The sequence below is a fragment of the Labeo rohita genome, chromosome 13 (genome assembly GCF_022985175.1).
Source record: "Labeo rohita strain BAU-BD-2019 chromosome 13, IGBB_LRoh.1.0, whole genome shotgun sequence".
NCBI lineage: Eukaryota > Metazoa > Chordata > Actinopteri > Cypriniformes > Cyprinidae > Labeo > Labeo rohita.
In genome coordinates this window covers 11,018,340-11,041,049 of record NC_066881.1, presented here as the reverse complement: position 1 = coordinate 11,041,049, position 22,710 = coordinate 11,018,340, and the positions used below count along the sequence as shown (strand labels likewise).

The following is a 22,710-nucleotide window of genomic DNA, read 5'->3' as shown; positions in this document are numbered from 1 at the left end:
CCATTCTCCAAACCACTTGTCCTCTTTACGGTCACAGGGATGCTGAAGCCTAGTTATTTTATAATATATTAGAACTTTTATTTTTTCATACAAATTTGTTTTCGAAAAACGTCTCTTATACTAACTTTTGCTGCATTAATTTAATTAAAAATGCAGTAAATGTTTAAAAATATTATTACAATCTTAAATAACTTCTTTCTATTGTAATGTAATGTAAAACTATGAATTTCTTCTAAAAAAAAAATCTCAGTTTTGCTTCCAAAATCCAGCTTAAACTATTATTTGAAGTACAGGGACAAGTTAATTTGCTGTCGTTAGGTTGTTTTATCAGATGTTTGTACAAAAAAGTCATGAAGGCGTACAGTACGTTATTTTACTAGGTTAGTGTGACCTTACAAATGAGACATAAGAAGGATCGTCTCTTTACTCCTTTCCAAACCAGCTGGCCTCTGCACAACTGAGTCAGCCTTACTTTGAAAAAACATTATTTCCAGTATTCTTTGGACCAGAAAATACTCATTGTTTTTCTAGAAATTCTAATGTGGAAAGATGAGGAGAGAGTGGATAAAAGAGGGGCTTCATGGTGAGATCGCTAACGTAAATCACGCTGCTACAGTCTGCTCAACTGTTTTACTGCTGGGTTAATGCTTAATGAAAACTGACTGGGGCAGATGTGGCCCGTTAGAGTGGCAAAGTGGAAGGTGGGGGGGGCAGACAATAAACCACCCCTCCTTTCTCAACCCAATCAACCTCCCAGAAACACTCCTAGTCAACATTAAAGCTGTCATGACGATGACTGTCAAGATTACTTATAGTATCGAAACACTGCAGGAAGGACCAGCATGAATTAACATGCTGGTTAGTGCTGTCAACCAGCACGGTGAAGCTGGTCAATCAAGAAGGACTTGCTGGTTAACCTAAATCAAGAGCTCACTGAGGACCAGCATCCAAAACAAAACACATGCTGGTCTTTTCATAAGTAAGCCAATGCTACATATAAGATGTAACTACATATAAGTGGTAGTACCTTATTTGGGATGGTGTAGAAGTTACGAGCATGGAAAAACAAACAACAAGTCTGCAGGCGAAGGAAATTAATTCTGTTTAATAAAATCCAGCTGATACGACGCAACAGAGACCGTGGCGCGTAATGGTTGTTTACTGCATTAGACTACGCTGTCAGCTGCAGTCTTGCTTCCCAAGCATTTACTGTTGATGTTTCTCTCATGAATGGGCCCTCAGTAGATACGGGCTAAGGAACAATGGGAATTCAGCAGAGACAGCAATCTGCAAATGGCTAAATATATCTGCTTACCGCTGACTAACTTTAAACGGTATCTTCTTGTGCTCTGGACAACCGCAAAATCCCATTCTTCTAAATGGGTGTAACGAAAAGGTCAGAAAAGGTCAGAGTCTTTCCAACTGCCTGTCTGTGTATATGTTTGTGTGTAGGTGTGTTTGTAAGCACGGTTTCCTGGAAACGCGTTCCGCAGGACACAAAACTGAGGACTCAGAAACACATGGTGCCCATTGGACTTGGGCAATTATTATTTCTGCTGTGTAACTACCACCACACTTAACAGACAAACAAAGCTATGCTCCACTCCAATCAAACTCACTTTACAGTAATGGCAACGTTTAGTCTGAAAATGTGCCTCTCGAGCTTGATATTTCAGATTTTAAAAGGTCAAGGCGAGTAATATGCCTTGAGCATGTCATTGGTCTGGCGTCAACATGACAGCGTAAGAGAACCCTAGGAATGCCAGACAGGATGCTTGCAAATTAGTGTTGTGTATTATTCAGAACTGAATTTTTGAATTGAGAGATGCAATATTGCAATTCTAATTTAAAATAAAAGAAAGTAGATTTGAAATTAATACAAACAAAACAGGTATATAAATAATTTATAACAGGGTTCGTACAGATACTGTAAAATGAAATTACAGGACTTTTCAAGCACTACTTTTGATTTACAAGCACTTCAATCAGAGATCTCACTTATCAAACAATAAAGAGATAAAACATACTAATAAAACAAATTAGCAAAAATAATGCATAAAAAATCTTGCTCTAAACCTCTCTTTTCTTTATTCAAAGTAGATCTAGACAAGTATATCTGTTAATCCTAAAAAAGCTATGTGTCCTCTAAGGTGTAAATGTATTACTTTTTTTGTTTAGTTTTTTTGTTTTCTGCCAACACATCCCTTACTCCAAAAAAAAACCCCACATGGCTACTATAGTTAAACCATGGTAACCACAAATTAGCCATGGTTTTCCTACACCAACCATAGCTTAACCATGGTATTTGTAGTTAAACAGTGGTTATACAAAAAAAACTTGTTTACTACTCTTTTATAATAGCAAAACCATGGTTAATTTTCTTATGGGATTTGTATTTGTGTATACTTTATTTTTGTTTGTTTTGTGTTTATAACTGTACTGTAATAAAAAGAAAAAAAAAACGGAAAAAAAGATTTACGAACCAGCTCCGAAACCCTGGTCTGAATCAAATAATTTGCGATCCGCAATCTATGCTCCGAAGTTCCGATCTGAAGCAAATGATTTGCGACCCATGCTCTGAAGTGCCATTCTGAATAATGATCAGGAGCATGGACGCGAATCATTCAATTAACAAAATTATTCACAAATCTGCTCCAAAGTACCTATCTGAATGATTCGTAATATGCTAAGTTCTGATCTAAATCCAATGACTTGCGATACGCGAATTAAAGTCCCAATCTAAATTAAAATAATTTGCGATACACAGTCTGATTGGAGCGCTTCAAAACAGTGAAACATTTTGCAACACAGTGGTTTAACTGATTCAGAGTTTTAAAAGGCTCATTCCATTGGATTTGGTTTTAGCAAGTGAACCGCTTGAAATGAATGATTGAATTCACGAGTCTGAATCCAGCGTAAATGACTCACTTAATTGAATCGGTTCATCTGTCCCTTTTTTTGCATCTTTAGCCATGTTTATACAATACTGTCAGTACTTTTTATAGTTTTATGACTAACTGAAAGTAGCAAAAAAAAGTATGTTTTTTGAATTGCAGGAACTTGCATGAAAAGATATGTTCTTAATAAAAAAAATTAAACACTTATTTCATAGATACACTGTCATTTAATAATTCAAGCACATTTGAAGTGCTTCTTCAGAAATAGTGCTATTGTAAAGGGTTTTCAGGCCTTATATTTCAAAAAGTCAAATTAAAGTATTAAAGTACACTGTTATAAAGGTTTGCCAAGTCAGACTTTGAATGTTGGCTTGACAAAGCCTCCTTGCAATAAGAACTTCAGTAACAAATAAATCAGAAATGTTACATATATTGTATAATGCAATCAAATGTATAAAAACACTGCATATTCTTTACTTTGTAAATGAAATATTTATTTTTTCTTACTAAAGTTACAAAAAAGATTTAGTCAAGAGTTTTTCTGTTTTTTTGTGTGTGATTAACATAAATGACAGACAGCAGGAACATTAGACTGCTATCACTTTAAGAGCTGCCTGGATCCAATACACTGTTACCCGTGTGTTTTCTTTCTCAGCTGCTTGCTTTACCTTAGAACCTGAATTACTGTGTTTATGAGGATACTTGCAAAGACAGGCATTTTGACACATAAAACTGTGTGTATTTAACCGTTCAAGGCCTAAAAAGTACAAAAATAACTCGGTTCAATACTCCTGCACTCTATGAGCACCGTCTCTCAGACAGCACATCTACAGAAATGAGTTCTCTTTCACTGCTTACAGCATTTCAATGGCTTAAAATAACTTGTTTTTAAACAGCAATGCTTAAAAACATGTGCAAACAATAAGTTTTCGTGACTACGTAGCACAGCAACGTCACGGGAGTTTAAAATCTCTACCACCTGACCGGTTAATTGTGTCTACCCCTAGCTCTTAATGCGGCTTGTGAGGAAGAATCTCGTAAAGAAGTACCACCTTGGGTACTTATACAGAGTCTCAGTCACATAATCTCTCATTTCTGTGTATCTCTGCTCCGAGAAGGTTCCAGTTTGTAAGGAGTGAAATGTGGCGGAAATACCGCAGCCCAAACACATTAGCGGGACGACACCTGTGTATTTATGGATCACGGGTTTTTACCTTGGTGCAGCATTCCCTCAAGAGAACAAAAAACAAGAGATAAAAGTAAACAACAGTCCTGTCACAAGGTCTATGGGAGCCTAAACTAGCTTGGGTCAGTTCCTGCTGTGAACTCTCTCCACCCTGTTTCCCCTCTGTTAGAGCGGCAGAGTGCTGAGAGATGTTTCCTCTACTGCCATGCTGACTTCAAAAAAAGCTCTTGAAAGCTCAGATTCGGGAACACTGTGAATTATGTAATCCATGAGAAAACAATGCAGCCCTGGGGAACCGCTGGTCACCCTTGATCGAAAAGTCTGCATGCGTTTTTGGGGCGTGCACTGCGTTTTATAAACTTTTTTAGAGTAAACAACTGTATTAAGACTGTATTCCCATGGAACGGCGATGCGATAAATCACGTAGAACTCAAGTAGGTTTTGTTTGATAGTCGTGTGTTACATAAAGCACTTTCAAAAAGAATTCAAAACAACGCTTTCTTGTATTGTTGGATGAACAACGGTAATTTCCTTGTGCAAACAGGCAGAGCCCGAATCTCCCAGCAGGAGAACACTCTCACTTATCGTTACACAGAGTGCAGGACTGAACACAACAATACAGCCCTTCAGCTCTCAGCATGAACACTGCCACCAGGCCCAGACGCTGAGGTCAGAGGTCACACTGAACCAATGATTCTTTACAAGTCTCTCCTCTCACAGACCTGCTGTATAGTTTGCACTCAGCTGTAACTGACAGTAACTACATGAAGTATAGCTCTGCTCACACAGAATACAGCTGAATTTATGTTCAGGGAGTGCCATGAGCACGTCTTAAGAGTGGTTCTTTTAAAAAATATGATTTTGTAATCCAATATAACTTAAATATCTAAATGGTAGCTATTAACATTTGTATTTTTAGGGGATTTTCTGTTCATGTTTATCTGCTTGCCTGCTGGTCATTGTTTTTGTTGTGATGTGATTCTAATTAAATTTAGATCATTTCTGAAGATGATTCATCCTTCCTGAACAGCAACTCTCTCGGCGCCTGATGACAACGCTTGGTAATGTGCAGTGACTGCGTCGACCGCTCAGTTTTATAAATGCTTGAGCGCACATATCCACTCAGCTTTTTTGAGTTGTGAAATATCAAAGTGACACTTTGATATTTCCAGACAAGTTTACAGAATGAGCAGTGTGTATCGTCAGCTTTTAGATGATAATGTCTTCCCTTAAAAATCTAACACGAGTGAACATAAACACACTTGTAATGTTCAAGATAGTTAGCCTTGTATAGTTCGTCAACCAGTGGCGGTGATATTACACAAAGGCAAACACACTAAGCCTGTCATTTCCTGAGCTGATTGCTGCCCAGACAGTGAATCATTGTGCTACAGATGGGAATCATTTACTGTGGAGTGAGCTACAGATTGATCTGCAATCCCAAAATCGAAATAAAAAAGTTCAGGAATGCTGTAAATGAGAGGAAAAAGGAAGTTGATGCTTAAAACTGAAGCGTCCAATCTGCATATTTTTAAATACTTTCTCCTAGCTTAACATGCAGATAAATCTATAAGAAAGCTATCTGAAGGTTGATTTTCCCAAAAAGTGTCAACACTGAGCTCTTTGTTTGAGCATCCCCATTAGCCAGACGCACAGCAAGTTTTAGAGTGGTGCTAACGGTGGGCGATATACCGATATACACAATTAACCCGTAGAAATTTGTCAACCGTAGAGATTTTGGACTATCGTCTCTATCGCGGTTACACACTCGCATGACGTCGTCTTTACAAGTATCCTCATAAACAGTAATTTAGGTCTTCAATGACAGAAAACACACGTGTAACAGTATTTGGGCTGAAACTATTAATCGACAATAAAAAAAAAATACAAATATTTTTGTTGTCGAGTAGTCGTTTAATCTCATATGACCTAACGTAGGAGCCTGCAATAACATGGTTTGACCAGTGTGGTGCTGTAGCGCAAGAATGTAATTCATCACTCCTGGATGCAATTTAGGAGAAGACGACACACAGCGCTTCAGAGAAAGCGCAGCCAAACCTGAGCGGTGTTTGGATGAATATGTAAATATAAGCTGTGCGCTTTCCTCTCAATGACGAAATAAACACAGCAGAAACAGACAGCGGTGTGAAAGCAACAGTTAAAAACGCTTCGGATTACAGCGATGTGAATGTAGTAATCTAGTAGGGGTGTATTCGTACCGAACCACCACGGTATGGGCATCTCGGTTCGGTGCATGAGGCCTTACAACAAATACAGGCAATTCACCCTCAATCCAGAAGGGGGCGCCCGCAGTAATGCAATGCTGTTTGATAACCGCCAGCAGAAGAACTGCAAATGCCAATTACGCACTTAAAAACAAAGACCACTAGACAGTGATCATGTGCTGATTCTGTACACGTCTCTCACTGACAAAGGAGTATAGCATTACTTTAAAGGCTTGTGCACTCAACTGTCTGCGAAATGGAGATTTGTGCTCTTGTATCCTACCTCTCTCATTCGGCACAAATCCAAATATTCCATAATATTTCTATATTTGCGATGTATCTAAATGCTGAACTATTATTTATTATGTAAATTATAGGCTTTGTACTTCAAACTGTTTCCTTATACCAGCAAAATCGACTTAAAACAGTGTCATTTATTGTCTTATTAATAATGCATCACTGTAAAAGGTCTTTTGTAAAATAAAGAAAACAAACAGGATGTCGCTTTCTGCCATTTAAGTTTCCTTTCGTCACAAAAATGAACTGAAACTCATATATAGGCTACGTTACGTGTTGCACTGTTTTTTCCCTTATTTATGTTAACTAAATCAAATACATTTTAAGTATTTATTCCTTGTATGTATTTATATATAACATTATAATTTGATATATGTAATTTGTACTACAGTCTGTTCAAAGTAAAATGAAACTTAGCATAGTAGATCTGTTGTTTTTTTCCTGTTGTACCGAAATCATATCGAACCGTGACCACCGAACCGAGGTACATACCGAACCGTGACATCTGTGTACCGTTACACCCCTATAATCCAGTCATGTCACGTTTATTTATATAGAACTTTATGCAATAGATAGTCTTCAGTCAAGCAGCTTTACCGTATTAATTAAACATGAAAAACGTGTTGTTTATTTATTTATTGTCTATTATAAAGCTATCAAAATCTTTTTATTATTGGGAAATAATTATTTCATTAAACTGATACTTTGGTTTGCAGAGATCAAAGCTTGATCTAGCTCAAGATTGTTTTGATTATCATAACCCTATAAGGTATTTTAAGAGAGATTATGTTGTGAATAAAATAGTTTATCCAAAAATAAAGTAATAAAGTGTCTTATCACATACCTTTATTTTGTTTCTTATCCATATGACTTACAAAAGGAGATATTTTTAATATAACTAATTAAATGGTGAATAACAGTTTCTCTGTCATCTCATTTTGTGTGCCAAATATATCTAAATCAATTGTATAATAATTGTTGTTACAGAATGTTTTCAAAAGCTGAAGTGACCTATTTATTTGTTAGAATATGTATAACTCAATATTTAACTAATTGCAAAAGCTGAATAATCAATCAAAATATACTGATTAATCAGTGAAATAATCATTGATTAGTCGATTAATCGTTCTAATAATCGTTAGATTAAAAAAATAACGGTTTGTTGCAGCCCTAAATGATATATTGGATCCGGGCAGCTCTTAAAGTGACAGCAGTCAGGTTTTGCTCACTTATATTATATTATATTATATTATATTATATCACTTACCCCTAGGTGGCGCTTTTGTGCTTTCCATAGTGACTATGTGAAATTAAATGTAAATAAAAGCTAAAATGAACAGAATGTACACTGCTCTTAAAGTCTGGCCAATATGTTTTTTTTTTTTTTTAATTATACTGTTATTCTGCAAGAATACATCAAATTTACAAAAAGTGACACAGTGACACATTTGTGATTTTACAAATGCTGTTGAACTTTCTATTAATCAAAGAAATTAAAAAGAATACCATGGATTCCATAAAAAAAAAGTAAGAGCACAACTGTTTTTTTAACATTGATAACAATAAGAAATGTTTGTTAAGCATCAAATCAGCACATTAGAATGGCTTCTGAAGGACCACGTGACACTGAAGACTGAATGCTGAAAATTCAGTTTTGCATCACAGGAATAAATTATGTTTTCAAATATTAAAATAGAAAATGGCTATTTTTAACTTGCAATGATATTTCACAGTATTACTGTTTTACTGTATTTTTGATCAAATGATAGTAGCCTCGGTGAGCATACATTTTTTAAAAACGTACCGACTTCTAAACTGTATTGTAAGTGGGAGCACTGCATTGTAAACTCACCCATAAAGGATCCGGTGCTGCAGATGAGACTGAAGAAGCAGCTTTCTGGAGGAAGTGTGCCACATTTACTGCAGATCAGAAGATCAAAACAGAGGTTAGATACCCAGGATTTTCACCGCATGAATAGACACACATACATATATGCACATTCCAAAGCAAAGGGTCCTGAGGGATGAACTCCTATTGGCAGCTGACTAAAATAGGCCTGTTTGGCTCTTGGGAGCACACTGGCAGCTGTGGGTTATTGGGAAAAAGAGGGATAGAGCTAGAAGAGGCTTGAGGACCCTTAGCATCTCTCACACAGCTGTCAGTCTGTATGGGAACAAGACAAAAGATAAGCAAAGACAGGGCCTTGACGGATGAACAACTGGGCAAGCAACCTCACCATGAAAGGACATTATCCTTATAAACACACAGGTAATCATTACTAAAGAGCATTTCAGTTTTATATAACATGTCACTGTGGTATGAAGCCTTTAAAAGGAGATGCAGCTGCAAATAAATGAAGTAAACACACATAAATTTACAGGCAATTAGCTGAAAAGTGTTGAGAAAGACAGGCTACCTACTTCAAATCTCTTAGGATCTTGACCAAAAATGCAAGTTCTGGTTCAAAATCATTTAATCATGCTCATGTCCTTCTAAACCTGTATGGCTTTGTTTCTTGTGTACGTAGATTGAAGAATTGCCATATATTTTCCAATTAAAAGCATTATAATAGTCTCATGAACATGATAAACATGACATGATAAACCATTGCTGTGTTGTCCAGTGTTGGGAATGTTTAATTTAATGTTATAATAATTATAAACAGTTACATCTTTATAAAAGTAACTAATTACCAGGGAAAATAACTACTGTGTTACTTTTTAAAAAAATGTTCAAATATGTCAAATAACTTGAATGCCCCCAATGTTAAATATGTTGAATGAAATTTAAATGAAAGGAATTACATTTTAAAATTAAATATCTGACATACTATTATATTATATACATATATGTATATAAAGCTTGATGGCACAGTTTTTACATTTCTGAAAGTACATTATCAGTCAGTCAAGCATTATGATATGACATTATGATAATTTAGCATTAAACGTTAGCAATTAGAGCTTTAGTAATTAGAATAACCATGTATGAATGCATATTTGCCATGTTGACTGAACTTATGGTGGTGTTGCTTAAGATTTTGTTTGTAATTTAGTGTTTCTACAAAAAAGGAAAAAAAAACAAAAATGATACTGATAAGATAAAACTACTACGAATTCTACTACTAATAACAATATAAAATGCACTAAGGATTAATGAGCTGCTGGGTTCATGAATATTAATCACATTGTCTGCGTTCGCTCAAACTGATTTGCTGAAATCAGAACAGGGGCAATAATAGGTGAGCACCAGCCAATGAGATTGCTGCTTGCACATTAGTTCCGCCTACTACCGGAGAAATTGGCAGTTCTCAAAAGCTAAAGAATCCAAAGGATGAACTATTTTGACTGTAAAAAACAGCAAGGAATATCGTTAACATGTAGCAGATAAATTCTTCAAATCTTTCTTTGCGTGTGTGTGAGACAAAGCGCCGGCTAGTCTACTGTTCATCAAATACAGGTACAATGCATCCATTAAGATGAAATGAAAAGTAAAATTATAATAAATCATAGTAACGCCGTGTTTTATTGTCAGTAATGGTAACGGTGTTGTAACAAGGGAAACAGTAAGTAACCGCCGTTTATTTATAACGCCTTCATTCCCATCACTGGCTGCGTCCTCCAGAGGTCACATTTGTAGGCTGCATACGTCAACAAAGATGTCTTATTTAAGAAAAGTAAAATTAAATTACGTGATGTTACCTAATGGTTACTTTTCTTAAATGAGACCGCCTCAATGACGTATGCAGCCTACAGAGGACGTAGCCTTCAATATGGGACGCAGCTCATATGATAGTCTTGTGTGAGGAACACACTAAAATGTAATAATTAAAATGTGAAAATGAAAAAATCTTTAAAAAAAGGTCTTCAACATTACATAGAAGTAAGTAAGTGTTTTAGGACAGCATAAGAGTTATTATGAAGAATTATGACAGGAATAACTGTAAGTCAACTGTAAACCCAAAAGCCATGTTCTCCTAATAAAAATTCTCTGAACCAAACTCGGCTTCCCTAAACCATGTAATGAGTTCCTGCCAAATGAGCCTCAACTGGATTACATATAGCTATGCTTTCTATAAATAAATCACTGAGGTGTTAAGCTCTATAATGATAAGCTAGAAATGTTTGTGCTGCTCCAAGTGTGTGTGTGGATTTGACCTTTCACCCAATTCAATGCACCTCTGGGCTGAGAACCGCAGACTATAGTGGGTAGCAGTCAAAATAAACCCACACACAAACACACACACACACACACTTCTGCTGGTAGTAGAAATGCAGATCATGGACACACCCAAAGGCACACATAAATAAGACTTAACATATAACTCAAGTTCATACTCCATAAACCACGCAGCTCTTAAGGCAAAAAAGACAGACGGGCTATTGAACAGCTCAGGTCAAAGATCCCACAAGTTTTCCAGAATCCACAATATATGCTCTGTCAGATTTCCCTTTGATGATAAAATGCCTTGAATGGACAAATAAATGAACAACATGCTTTGGCTAAAAGCATCTTATTGTTCATGCCCGTTTTGTCAGTTTGGTTTCGTTTTTTCCTCAGTAATTTGGGAAATTCCTTTGTGTGGTGAACAAGTCACAGCTCCTCTAAGTGTTTTTTTCTCAGCAGGAAAAATATCTCGTAAAGGTGAAATATCTTGTTTCGTAAAGGCGCCGTGTAGGTCACAGAGAACAATGGTCTTAGATTCATGTTTCTTTAGAATATAAATGACATGCGAGAAAAGCAGGAGATGCATGCAGAGAAAGGGAAGGGGTCGTGGCATGAAGAATATGCTGACACAAACCACTGCCTCAGGTAGGGAGGCAGGCTGAGAACGGCAATTTCCAGGAATAAGGTGCACTTAGGTGTTTAACTACTTTTTTTGAAACCATATTTTTTGTAGTGAGAACTATTAGAACTATTAGAGAACTATTTCAGAGAAACCAAAAAAAAGATTGGTTCACATCCAGTATAAAAATTTCCTGATAATTTACTCGCCCCCATGTCATGTTTATCTTTCTTATCCATATCACGTCTTTCTATCTTCAGTCAAAAAGAATTTAAGGTTTTTGAAGAAAACATTCCAGGATTTTTCTCCATATAGAGGACTTCAGTGGGAACCAGTGGGCCCAAATTGCAGTTTCAATGCAGCTTCAAAAGGCTCTACACGATCCCAGATGAGGAATAACGGTCTTATGTAGCAAAACGATTGTTTTTTTTCTAAAAAAAAAAATTAAATTTATACTTTTTAACCACAAATGCTTGTCTTGCACTAGCTTTGCTAAAAGTATATACTTTTTTTTTTTTTTAAATGTAGGTATGACCCTTATTCCTTGACTGAGATTATGTAGAGCCCTTTGAAGCTGCACTGAAACCACAATTTGGACCTTCAATCCGTTGATCCCCACTGAAGTCCACTATATGGAGAAAAATCCTCAAAAACCTACATTTCTTTTCGACTAAAGAAAGAAAGACATGAACACCTTGGATGACATGGGAGTGAGTAAATTATCAGGAAATTTTAATTTAGGAGTAAACTGTGCTAAAACTAAAACTAAACCCATCAAAAAACAGTTTCTTTACTTGAAATAAACTAATGTTACATGAGTTATTATAACGTTATATAAACATTACAAAATTGTTAACTAGAATAAAATTAAATATAAATTTTTAAATTTAAAATATTTGCATTTAGTTTAAATTGATGTACAAACAAAACTAAAACAAATAAAGCTTAAATAAAATAAAATAACAGACTGAAATAAAAACAAAATAAAAACTAGGCATTTTTTAAAAACAAAAACTAACAAAAATACAAAAAAAAAAAACGGTAACACTTTACAATAAGGTGTCATTTGTTAACATTAGTTAATGTATTAAGTTACATGAATGAACAATGAACAACACATTTATTACACTATTAATCTTTGTTAATGTTAGTTAATAAAAATACAGCCGTTCATTGTTCATGTTTGTTCACAGTGCATTAACTAATGTTGACAAACACAAATTGTTATTTTAATAATGCATTAGTAATGCAGAAATTATCATTAACTAAGAATTACAAATGCTGTAGAAGTATTTTTTTCTTAGTTCATGTTAAGTAATGAACTTTATTGTAAAGTGTAACCAAGAAAAATACTATAACTGAAATTAAAATGAAAACTGAAAATATAAAAATATAAATGAATCAAATTATAGTGTTGTCTGCATTTGTGAAGCTCAAACATTCAAATCTGTCACTGCATGAAAAAAAAAAACACAAATATGTTTCTTTAATTAATACACAATATAAATGTATCACTAACTACAAATTAATCTTTATTCCCAAACAAGCTATCCCCTACTGAATTATAGCCTAATTTATGCTACCCTACAATCCTGTTATCCACTGACATGTTTTTTTTCTTACTGTCATTTCATACAGACCTTATGAGGGGAACATTGTCCAGAGTACAGCACATGGTTGGTCCCCTCTGCATTGGCAGATCCACCTCACATGACTGGTTATACATCCTGCAGGTAAACAAACATTATTTAAACAAACACGATTATTAATACAAATACAGAGTTAAAACAGAGCCAGAATTAGGTCTGTGGAAGTCTATTTTGAGATCTGCTTGGCATAAATAATAATCAATCATATCAGACAAATCTGAGTGTATTCAGTAGGACAGCTGCATGTGTCTGTGAATTTGGACAAGTTACATGTCGCTGCATTCACTGGATGATATGACCACAGTTACAACTCACTTCCAGTATAAATGTGTTTTGACAGCCGCCATAACTTTGATTTATACTACACCACGCAGAACTCAAGGCAAATATAACATGGCTACACTGCATTACTAAAGCAAACACATCCCGAACTATACTAATGCTCCTCCCTCCAAGAGGAAAAAAGTAAATGAAAGACCACTGTTGTTTCCAGAGTGTAAAAATTACCCAGGAATGCAAAGCACTTTTAGGTAAAGGCAGCCTGTGGGCCACGTTTCATTAAACAGACTGAATTTGATCTTATTTGCTCAGCTTTAGCTCCACTATTCACTATTATTAAAATAAATGTTTTTACATACTCCACATACGACACCTAGTCACAAAGTACACGTTTTTCACTGATATTCTGAGACAGTGGGTTTTATTCATCAGTCCTGTTAATGATGAGTCAACCTCTATGACTGTCTTTCTTTCTCACACAGCTGCTATTATTATGCTTTAAATAATAAAGGTACAGTGTGCTACCTCCCAAAGCCCGACAGCAGCGCTAACACTGAAGTAGTGTTGTCAAAAGACCCGGTACTTCGGTACCAAGTCGGTACTAAAAAAAATTAAATGTTACGGTACCAGGTTTTCTTAAGTACCGGTGGTACCGAGCACCCGGTCAACCCGGTTCTTGCTGCGCTATGCGAAAAGTGCGCAGTTGCGTCTTCTTCATAAAAGCACAGAGACACGGCGACCGGCGGTGCTGCTGATGCGGCTGCTCTGAATCCGCTTGTTGAAAAGAAAGGAGGAAGGAGCCACGTGTGGAAATATTTTGTATTTGCAACTGATGACAAGGGCAACATCTATGGGATTATTTTTGTGCCAATAAGAATGAACGTAACTTTATAAAACTGAACGTAACTTTCCAAGAAACGATCAAAAATATGCCACTGCAAAAGAAGAAAAACACAATGAAAATGAAAAAATGAACTCAGTCGGACGAATTTAACATGTTCTTCAAATATGCTTCATTCTTTGTTAATGATTTTCAAAGAATCGTTTTCGCGAATCATGGATTCTGAATGCGTTGCCACAGCTTTCGCTTACGCTTTGCAAATTTTCGTTTGCTGTTTTGGCACAAACCTCTCGTGGGGGCGGGCTTAACAACGATCTACTCTAATTGGCTAATGAGCTTTTGATGGACAGTTGCTCTCTGACCTGGAAGCACGGACGGTGACGTCAGTGGCGCACATATTGGAAAGTTGTTGCGGTGTGCAATACGTCGTGCTTTGTTTATATTAAGTATTAATGTTATTAGTATTTCACCTACGGTCGTCTCTTAGTTTCTAAAGATGAGCTCCCAGGAAAGACACGGAGCGGCATCATCTTCCACCTCAGCTTGTCCCTCAGGGCAGCTTGAAGTTCGTGTTGCTAAAGTAACGTTAATCAATAACATCGATAAAAGTTTTATTAATGTACAGTGTGCAACAGTTCTGATATTTTCTATAAACAAAGCACGACGTATTGCACCACTGACGTCACCGTCCGTGCTTCCAGGTCAGAGAGCAACTGTCCATCAAAAGCTCATTAGCCAATCAGAGTAGATCGCTGTTAAGCCCGCCCCCACGAGAGGTTTGTGCCAAAACAGCAAACGAAAATTTGCGAAGCGTAAGCGAAAGCTGTGGCAATGCATTCAGAATCCATGATTCGCGAAAACGATTCTTTGAAAATCATTAACAAAGAATGAAGCATATTTGAAGAGCATGTTAAATTCGTGCGACTGAGTTCATTTTTTCATTTTCATTGTGTTTTTCTTCTTTTGCAGTGGCATATTTTTGATCGTTTCTTGGAAAGTTACGTTCAGTTTTATAAAGTTACGTTCATTCTTATTGGCACAAAAATAATCCCATAAACATCATAGATCATCAGAAACCCACTTGCAAACGGTGTCATCGAAGTTCTCTCTCAAAAGGAGGAAATACATCGAACTTAATAAAACACCTCAAAGACCGACACCCAGATTTAATGAAAGTTCAAGCAGGTAAGTTTTAGTTCAATTCTATATTTAGAGCTTCTGTTATAAAAATTATACGTTAAATAAACATCGCCATTTGCTTAGTTAATCGTTAGCATAAGCGCGGCTAATGCTAATGCGAGAATTAGAATAAACTTCTTTATTAAGTGTTTAATGCTCCTATAGCGTTTATTAAAAAAAAAAAAAAAAAAAAAAAAAAAAAAAACACAGGACATGATAGTGTACTATTTTTACACACCTGAGGCTTTTAAATGACCCGTGTAGCTAAAATATGTGTGTTAGAGAACAAATGTACAAATGTATGGTTAATGCCTTAAAATCGGTCCATCAGAAAAGCAGTTCTAGGCTATGAAATATAGTTTGCGCAGTTTTATTAAATAAAAGTACAGTCAAATACAGTCCTGTATAGTTTGGTAAAAGATACTATTCATTAACATGACTTAATATATTATCTAACATCAATTTACAGTGAGTGAACATTAATTAATGTGTGTGAATGTTGTTTTATACAAACATTTGATCGTTCATGTTTGTTCATTGTGCGTGAAATAATGTCAACAGATACAACTTTTAATTTAAAATAAATTATGAATACATTTTGAAATTAAGAAGAATAATTGCTATGTAACACTTGTTTATTAAGTCATGTTAAATGGGGTCTTTTTGTAAAGTGTTTTTAATACTACAGTTTCCGTCTGTGTAACATTGATATCTTACACTCAGTATAAGTAATCTTATCTAACTTTGTTATAAAAAGCTGAGGTTTGTTATTTACTGAAAAGTTATATATAAAGTTCTGTTTAGCTGGTGTCAATCTAATATTGCATTTAGTCAGACTCAGCCCGTTGTTTTACTGAAGTATATTATATTTTCCTTTTACAGCTGCAGGCTGAAGAAGACCACGAACCAAACTCTTAAGCAGACAATGGTTCCAGATGCTTTTGAGCAGCAGAAGTACGACAAAAAGGCAAGAAAACTGAACCGAGCTGTTGCTGAATTCACATGTATGGATTAAGTGCCAGTTTATACAGTGAAAAATGGGGATTCCAGCAAATGCTTCATCACCTCAGCTCAAAATACCAGCTTCCAAGTCAAAACTTTGTTTTATTTTTGTTTGTTATAAATAAAAATAGTGTGTTGTTCAATTCATGTTTCTGTGTTTTGATTTGGTACCGAAATTGGTACCGAGAACCGTGGATTTTCACTGGTATTGGTACCGAATACTGAAATTTTGGTACCGTGACAACACTACACTGAAGTTACCTAGACACCGCTATGCTCCATATGGTAATGTTTGACTAAAGTTCTCATGGTATGAAACACAAGTTAACCTGCAATTAACGATGAAAATAAAGGGGATTAAATTCCTCACTGGCTGACACGTCCTTGAGCCAAACGGAGTTAATGAGAAAGGATTCGGACACTTGTTCAACATCTCTTATCAAATACATTACTCATTAGAGCAGATGACGCCAGAAGAAGTGTAGGAGATACAAAGTCAGGAGATCCCGATGTGCGCATTTTAAAAAGGTGTTAGTTCTTATCAGTGAATGATTAATAGCCTCAAAGCACATGTACCCAAAATGAGCTCTTTTCTTTTAAAAGATGAAAATGTGCATATTTCAGTTACCAACATGGTAATATACTTATAAAAATAGTCTAACAAAACTGTAATACATATTTTTAAATGCTTAAAGGATTAGTTCACTTCCTGAAAAGAGATTTCCTGATAATGAACTCACTCCCATGGCATCCAAGATTTTCTTGTCTTTCTTTCTTCAGTTGAAAAGAAATGAAGGTTTCTGAGGAGAACATTACAGGATTTTTCTCCATAAAGTCAATGGGGTTCGATGGGTTGAAGGTCCAAATTGCAGATTCAATGCAGCTTCAAAAGGCTCTACATGATCCCAGCCCAAGAATAAAGGTCTTATCTAGCAAAACGATCTGTCATTTTCTAAATAAATGAATAAATTGTATTCTTTTTAACCACAAATGCTCATCTTGAACTTGCTCTGCATTGCGGAAAGGTCACGCTTGGTTAGTTCTTCGCCTGTGTACTCCAGTTTAAAAAGGTAGGGTAGGGCGAAAAACCCAACTCATTTTCTCCTTCAAAATCGGTCACCATCGTTGTTTTACCATTTTTTGTAAAGGCCGTTTGAGTTTCTTTGCACATTCGCTTTGTAAACACTGGGTCAGTACTTCCGCCTATGTCACGCGTGACTTTTCCAACGTGATTACATAATGCGTGAAGACATGGAAGCAGAGCTAGTGCAAGACGAGCATTTGTGGTTAAAAAGCATATACATTTTTATTTATTTTTTAGAAAAAGACCAATCGTTTTGCTAGATAAGACTCTTACTCTTTGGCTGGGATCGTGTGGAGCCCTTTGATGCTGCTTTGAAACTGCTATTTGGACTTTCAAATCGTTGGGCACCATAACAGTCCACTATATGAAAAAACAAAAAAACTGGAATGTTTTCCTCAAAAACCTTAATTCTTTCTCGACTAAAGAAAGACATGAACATCTTGGAAGACATAGGGGTGAGTAAATTGTCAGGAAATTTCTGAAAGTGAACTAATCCTTGAATGTTAAAAAAATTGTCATTTTTATATTTAACATTTAATATGTATTATAGAATATAACAATATTTAATCACTAAATTACATATATGTAATTAAATAAATGATTTAAAAATACCAAAAATTATAAAAATTAAAAAAATAATATTTACAATAATATGTAGTTAACTTCTTACCAGTTGTCCACAGGACAGACATGCTGGTTATACAAGGCCATGGCATACCTGGAAAAATAAATGATGATGCATTAGACCAAACCAGAACAAAACTTTCAAAAGGACAATTCATGTTTGTGATATTTGCAAGAAGACATGTTTATCATTTGAAAATTGATTCTGAAAAGTACATTTTTGAACCTTTATAAATTTACAATAAGGTCTCATTTCTCATATTTAGTAAATGCTGACGTGAACATTAACAAAGATTAATAATAGCTGTATTACTTGTTATTTTATGTTAACATATGAAGAGTTCAGATGCAAAACCAGCTAAAAGCCATCTCGGTCAAAAATGAGATTATGATACTGAGTGAATGCTCTCAGCACATATTATACATCCATCAAATACTTTTTCTTCAAACTCACTAAAATACCAGCCTCAGCCCAATCAGAAGTAATGGTACTTGCATAGAAACCTATACATCTGAGCCTGATAAAAATGCATTTTTTAAAGAAAGACGTCAGATGGATTTAGCTGGTTTTGCATCTGAACTCTTCACATCTAGTTAAAGGTGCAGTAGGAGATCTTGGAAAATGCTAATTTTAGCCTGATAGCACTAAAAGCAAATGTTCCACCCTCCCTGCAAATCACCGTGCAAAGCCACGATTTCTTGGTCCTATGCCTTCCACAGAATATATAAATAGAGATAAATACATTTAGACCACGTAACTTAATGATTGCTATCAGGATGTGAAGAGACTTTCAACCAGCATAACAAAAAATGTTTCTGAAGACAATCACCTATTGCATCTTTAACTAATGCGGTATATAGTGTGGTATATAATACTTATAGTATATAGTGCTGGGCAGTTTTTTTGTTTGTTTGTTTGTTTAGGATTCTGGCAGTTTCACGGTTTAACACCATTTTTTTCTCTGACTGAGCCTATATATGGATCACAATGCATGAAACAGGTGGGGAACCACTGCATTTTAATAACGATACAAGCATGCTAAAATGGTCTGACTTTCGCTTTTTGATATTATTCTACATAAAACATCTGAACAAAACAAAAAGAGCAGACGGGCTGAATGAGAGCGCAAGTTCACTCTCTGACAGCAGGTGGTGCTTATTAAACAGCAGCGATACAGTGTTTAAATACTACATTAACATGCATTTTACAAATGTAAGATGAAAAGAAAATACCATCTAAACTTTTCTAAAGACAGTCAGTTCCCCTCAGAAATACATTCATATAAACCCCTCACCCCCAGTTCAGTATTTAAAACTTTATTCCTATATTTTGTGCATTGTAAACAGTGAGCTTGACCTGCCTGCTACAATATTTTCTCCTCTTCATGTCCGTCTTCAGCGTCTCTGGCTTCTTTTAACTGCCGTTTACAGTTGGTTTATTTGCCCAGTTAAGGAATTAATTGTGTGTTAATAATAGTTCTAAAAGTTTTCCAATCATTAGTCAGAAGTGTATGCAGTTAACAGCGATCTCCTCTCAATTAATGATGCTGTTTACGTAGCTTGGGCACTTATACTGGTATGCTGTTTTTTTTTTTTTTAAATCAAAACAGAAGAACAAATCATAATAAAAACGTCATCTGTTTTTGAATGCAGCCATGATTCTGTCGAAAAAAAAAACTGCTTCAAATCGCAGTACTGGCCCAAGGCTTAGAGGTATGAAACATAAAATCCTGCAAGCTACTTAATCATTAAACATGACCCTTATGGACAGACATGTCAATAGAACTATCAAAAATATGCTGTGGCGTCCTATACCACTGAATATTTCCTGATAAAACCAGAGGTTGATGTCCTTTTGAAACATTTTCTGCTAGCACAGAACCAAAAAAACGGAGATCTCTGGAAATTCAGTCAATATGACCTGCACATCTTCAGCTTACATCGGCATTGTGTCATTCTTTACCCACGATGATGAAACCAGGTCGACACCCTCCTGATCCAGTCACATCGACCCTCATGAGATGTCAATGAACACAGGAGCATCAGATAACAGTCAAAGCAAACATTTGCCTACAGATTTTACCAGAATCTGATGGAAGAGCACTTTCAAGCAAAGCAAAAGTTGCTTACAAATGCACAATGAGATAAGAAAAGTGCTTTGTGGAAGGTAAACACACCCAGCACCTGCCGTTGGATACAATCTCTGTCCGTCTTTCTCCCATGCGGATCTCACTGTTGACATACACACACAAACACATTTGCATTTGTCCAGCATAACTGCATTTGACAGCATGCAGGGTCAGGAGTGGGCTAAGCAGCAATTAGGTTTGTTTTCATCTCAAGTAAATGTGTGTGTGCGTGTTTGTGTGTGTCCAAAAGAGACAGATCACCTGAGCCTTGCACTACACTTAGCACAACTCTGAGAGAAATTACATTTGGTAAACAAACATTCTACCATCTGCCCTGGCTGGTGTTGTGAATAATCACGCAGGCTGTTACCAGGTCACTCTCAACATCACAGAGAGGCACACAGGCTTTCCTCCGAGAGTCTGGATACAGAGTAACCCTGCTCCCGCTCAAATACCCCAGCCCATCTGCTCACCATAAGATTTGGAGTCGCTTTCTGAAATATAACTTGTGACAGGAATCGATAGTGACTTTTTTGGCTAAACGTTACTTCTTCATTTTTCAAACTGGTTCTTTTAAAAGGATAGTACACACAAAAATGACATTTCTGTCATCACTTACTCAAGCTCATGTTATTCTAAACCTGTATGACTTTCTTTTTTCTGTGGAACATATTTTAATGAATGTTGGTAACCAAACAGATTTGGTGACCATTGACTTCCGTTGTATAAACTAAAAACACTCTGCATTTCTCAAAATATCTTCTTTTATGTTCTGCAGAAGAAAAGACATACATAAGGGGGGTGAGCAAATGAGAGCATTTTTCGTTCATTTTTGACTAGCGCTTTAAATAAAGACTTAAGTTAAGCCTTGGTAAGGGTTTGTGCTATTTGCTCATTTCAAAGTCAAAACTTAAAATGTAAATACTTCAACTTGGATTAGGAATGTTCAAAAATGATCTAAACAACGATTTTAATAGCAAACTGAGTTGCGTTTTTAAATGTCAAACTGATTTGTGTAAGGAAATGTACATACTATTGTTTGTATTCTGTGGTGTCACTTAAAAAAAAATAGTGACAGATCTGAGTGCACATCTAAGAAATGTGGAATGGGGTGAAAACTGCTGCGAAATCATACGCAACCACATGATAATTTTTTTAAATTTTGTGTTTTATACAAATATATGTAAACTACGAGTCAAAGGAATTTTTAAAATGTTTTTTAAAGAAGTCTCTTCTGCTCACCAAGCCTGCATTTATTTGATTCAAAAAACAGAAAAAAGCTGTAAAATTGTAAAATATTTTCACTATTTAAATTAGTGTTTTCCATTTAAATATATATTAAAAATGTCATTTATTCCTGTGATTTTAAAGCTGAATTTGTAGCATCATTACTTCAGTCACATGATCCTTGATTCTAATAACATTTATTATTATTATTATTATTATTATTATTATTTTGAAAACAACAGAGTACAATTTTTACAGGTTTCTCTGATGAATAGAAAGTTCAGAAGAACAGCATTTTTTCTGAAATACAAATCTTTTGTAACATTATAAATGTCTTTATCATCACTTTTGATCAATAGCATCCTTGCTAAATAAAGTAAAATTAAAATGTTTCTTGAACAGCAAATCAGCATATTAGAATGATTTCTGAAGGATCATGTGACACTGAAGTCTGGAGTCATGATGCTGAAAATTTAGCTTTGAATACAGGAATAAATTACATTTTAAAATATATTCAAATAGAAAGCAGTTATTTTAAACAGTAAACATATTTCACAATATTACTGCTTTTGCTGTATTTTGAGCAAAAGAGAATTCTTTAAAAAACATTAAAAATCTTACAGTTCAAAAACTTTTGACTGGTAGTGTATTTTTTACAAAAATCTAGAAAAAAAGTATCAGTTTCCACAAAAAAATATTAAGCGGCACCTGTTTGCAACAATAATAATAACAAATGTTTCTTGAGCAAAGCAGCATATTTGAATGATTTCTGAAGGATTATGTGACACTGAAAACTACTGAAAATTCAGCTTGAAAAGGTTCAGTACTCTCAATAAAAGTTATCTAAAAAAAGAGACAAGGATAAAAGCTTCATAATATAAGAAACATGTTTTTATGAACCGTCTTGAATCTAATCGCTTTTATTTTTTACAAACAACCTCTTAAACAGATGGCAGACTCCACCAGTGACCATACCCCCTCCATTCAACATCACGTACTCCAGTCATTTGCAAAGACACCTTGTGCTGTGCATCCACAGCAGGTATATGTAACTGTAAGAAATGAATCAGCAAGAGCTTCAGATCCAAACCAAACCAGATCTGATTGGAAAATCAAGCTACATCCCCAAGCAGAGAGTCACAATGCTAATATTTCCAAACGTTTTATCACTGAGGACACAGATGTAGCACTGACAGTTTCCCCTGTTACCACGCACAAGCTTTAAAATATAAAGCCTTTGTTATGAATAAATATTCTCAGTGTTGTTTGCGTAAACAATGTGCTCAACGTTGCAGGGAACAGCA

At 35.5% G+C, this 22,710-nt stretch overlaps 1 protein-coding gene and 1 long non-coding RNA gene across 4 annotated transcripts in view; one reads left to right on the top strand and one right to left on the bottom strand.

Moving 5' to 3' along the window:
* The window catches only part of zgc:154058 (Transmembrane protein 150A-like), a 44,304-nt gene that overhangs the window by 18,791 nt on the left and 2,803 nt on the right, over positions 1-22,710 (bottom strand). Inside the window, exons 3-6 of one of the 3 annotated variants that reach the window (XM_051126117.1) lie at positions 19,991-20,282; positions 18,097-18,144; positions 13,033-13,119; positions 8,458-8,525 (exon numbers count right to left, since the gene is read on the bottom strand). In XM_051126117.1, coding sequence (XP_050982074.1) covers positions 8,458-8,525; positions 13,033-13,119; positions 18,097-18,144; positions 19,991-19,998 — 211 coding nt within the window. In that variant the 5' untranslated portion in view covers positions 19,999-20,282. Of the gene's footprint in view, positions 1-8,457; positions 8,526-13,032; positions 13,120-18,096; positions 18,145-19,411; positions 19,967-19,990; positions 20,283-22,710 lie in introns of those variants that run through there. The other 2 variants (XM_051126116.1, XM_051126115.1) reach the window with 2 other exon arrangements.
* Positions 15,223-16,485, top strand: LOC127175191 (uncharacterized). Its single transcript, XR_007828955.1, has 2 exons — positions 15,223-15,346; positions 16,223-16,485. It is a non-coding gene; the product is annotated as an uncharacterized LOC127175191 (long non-coding RNA).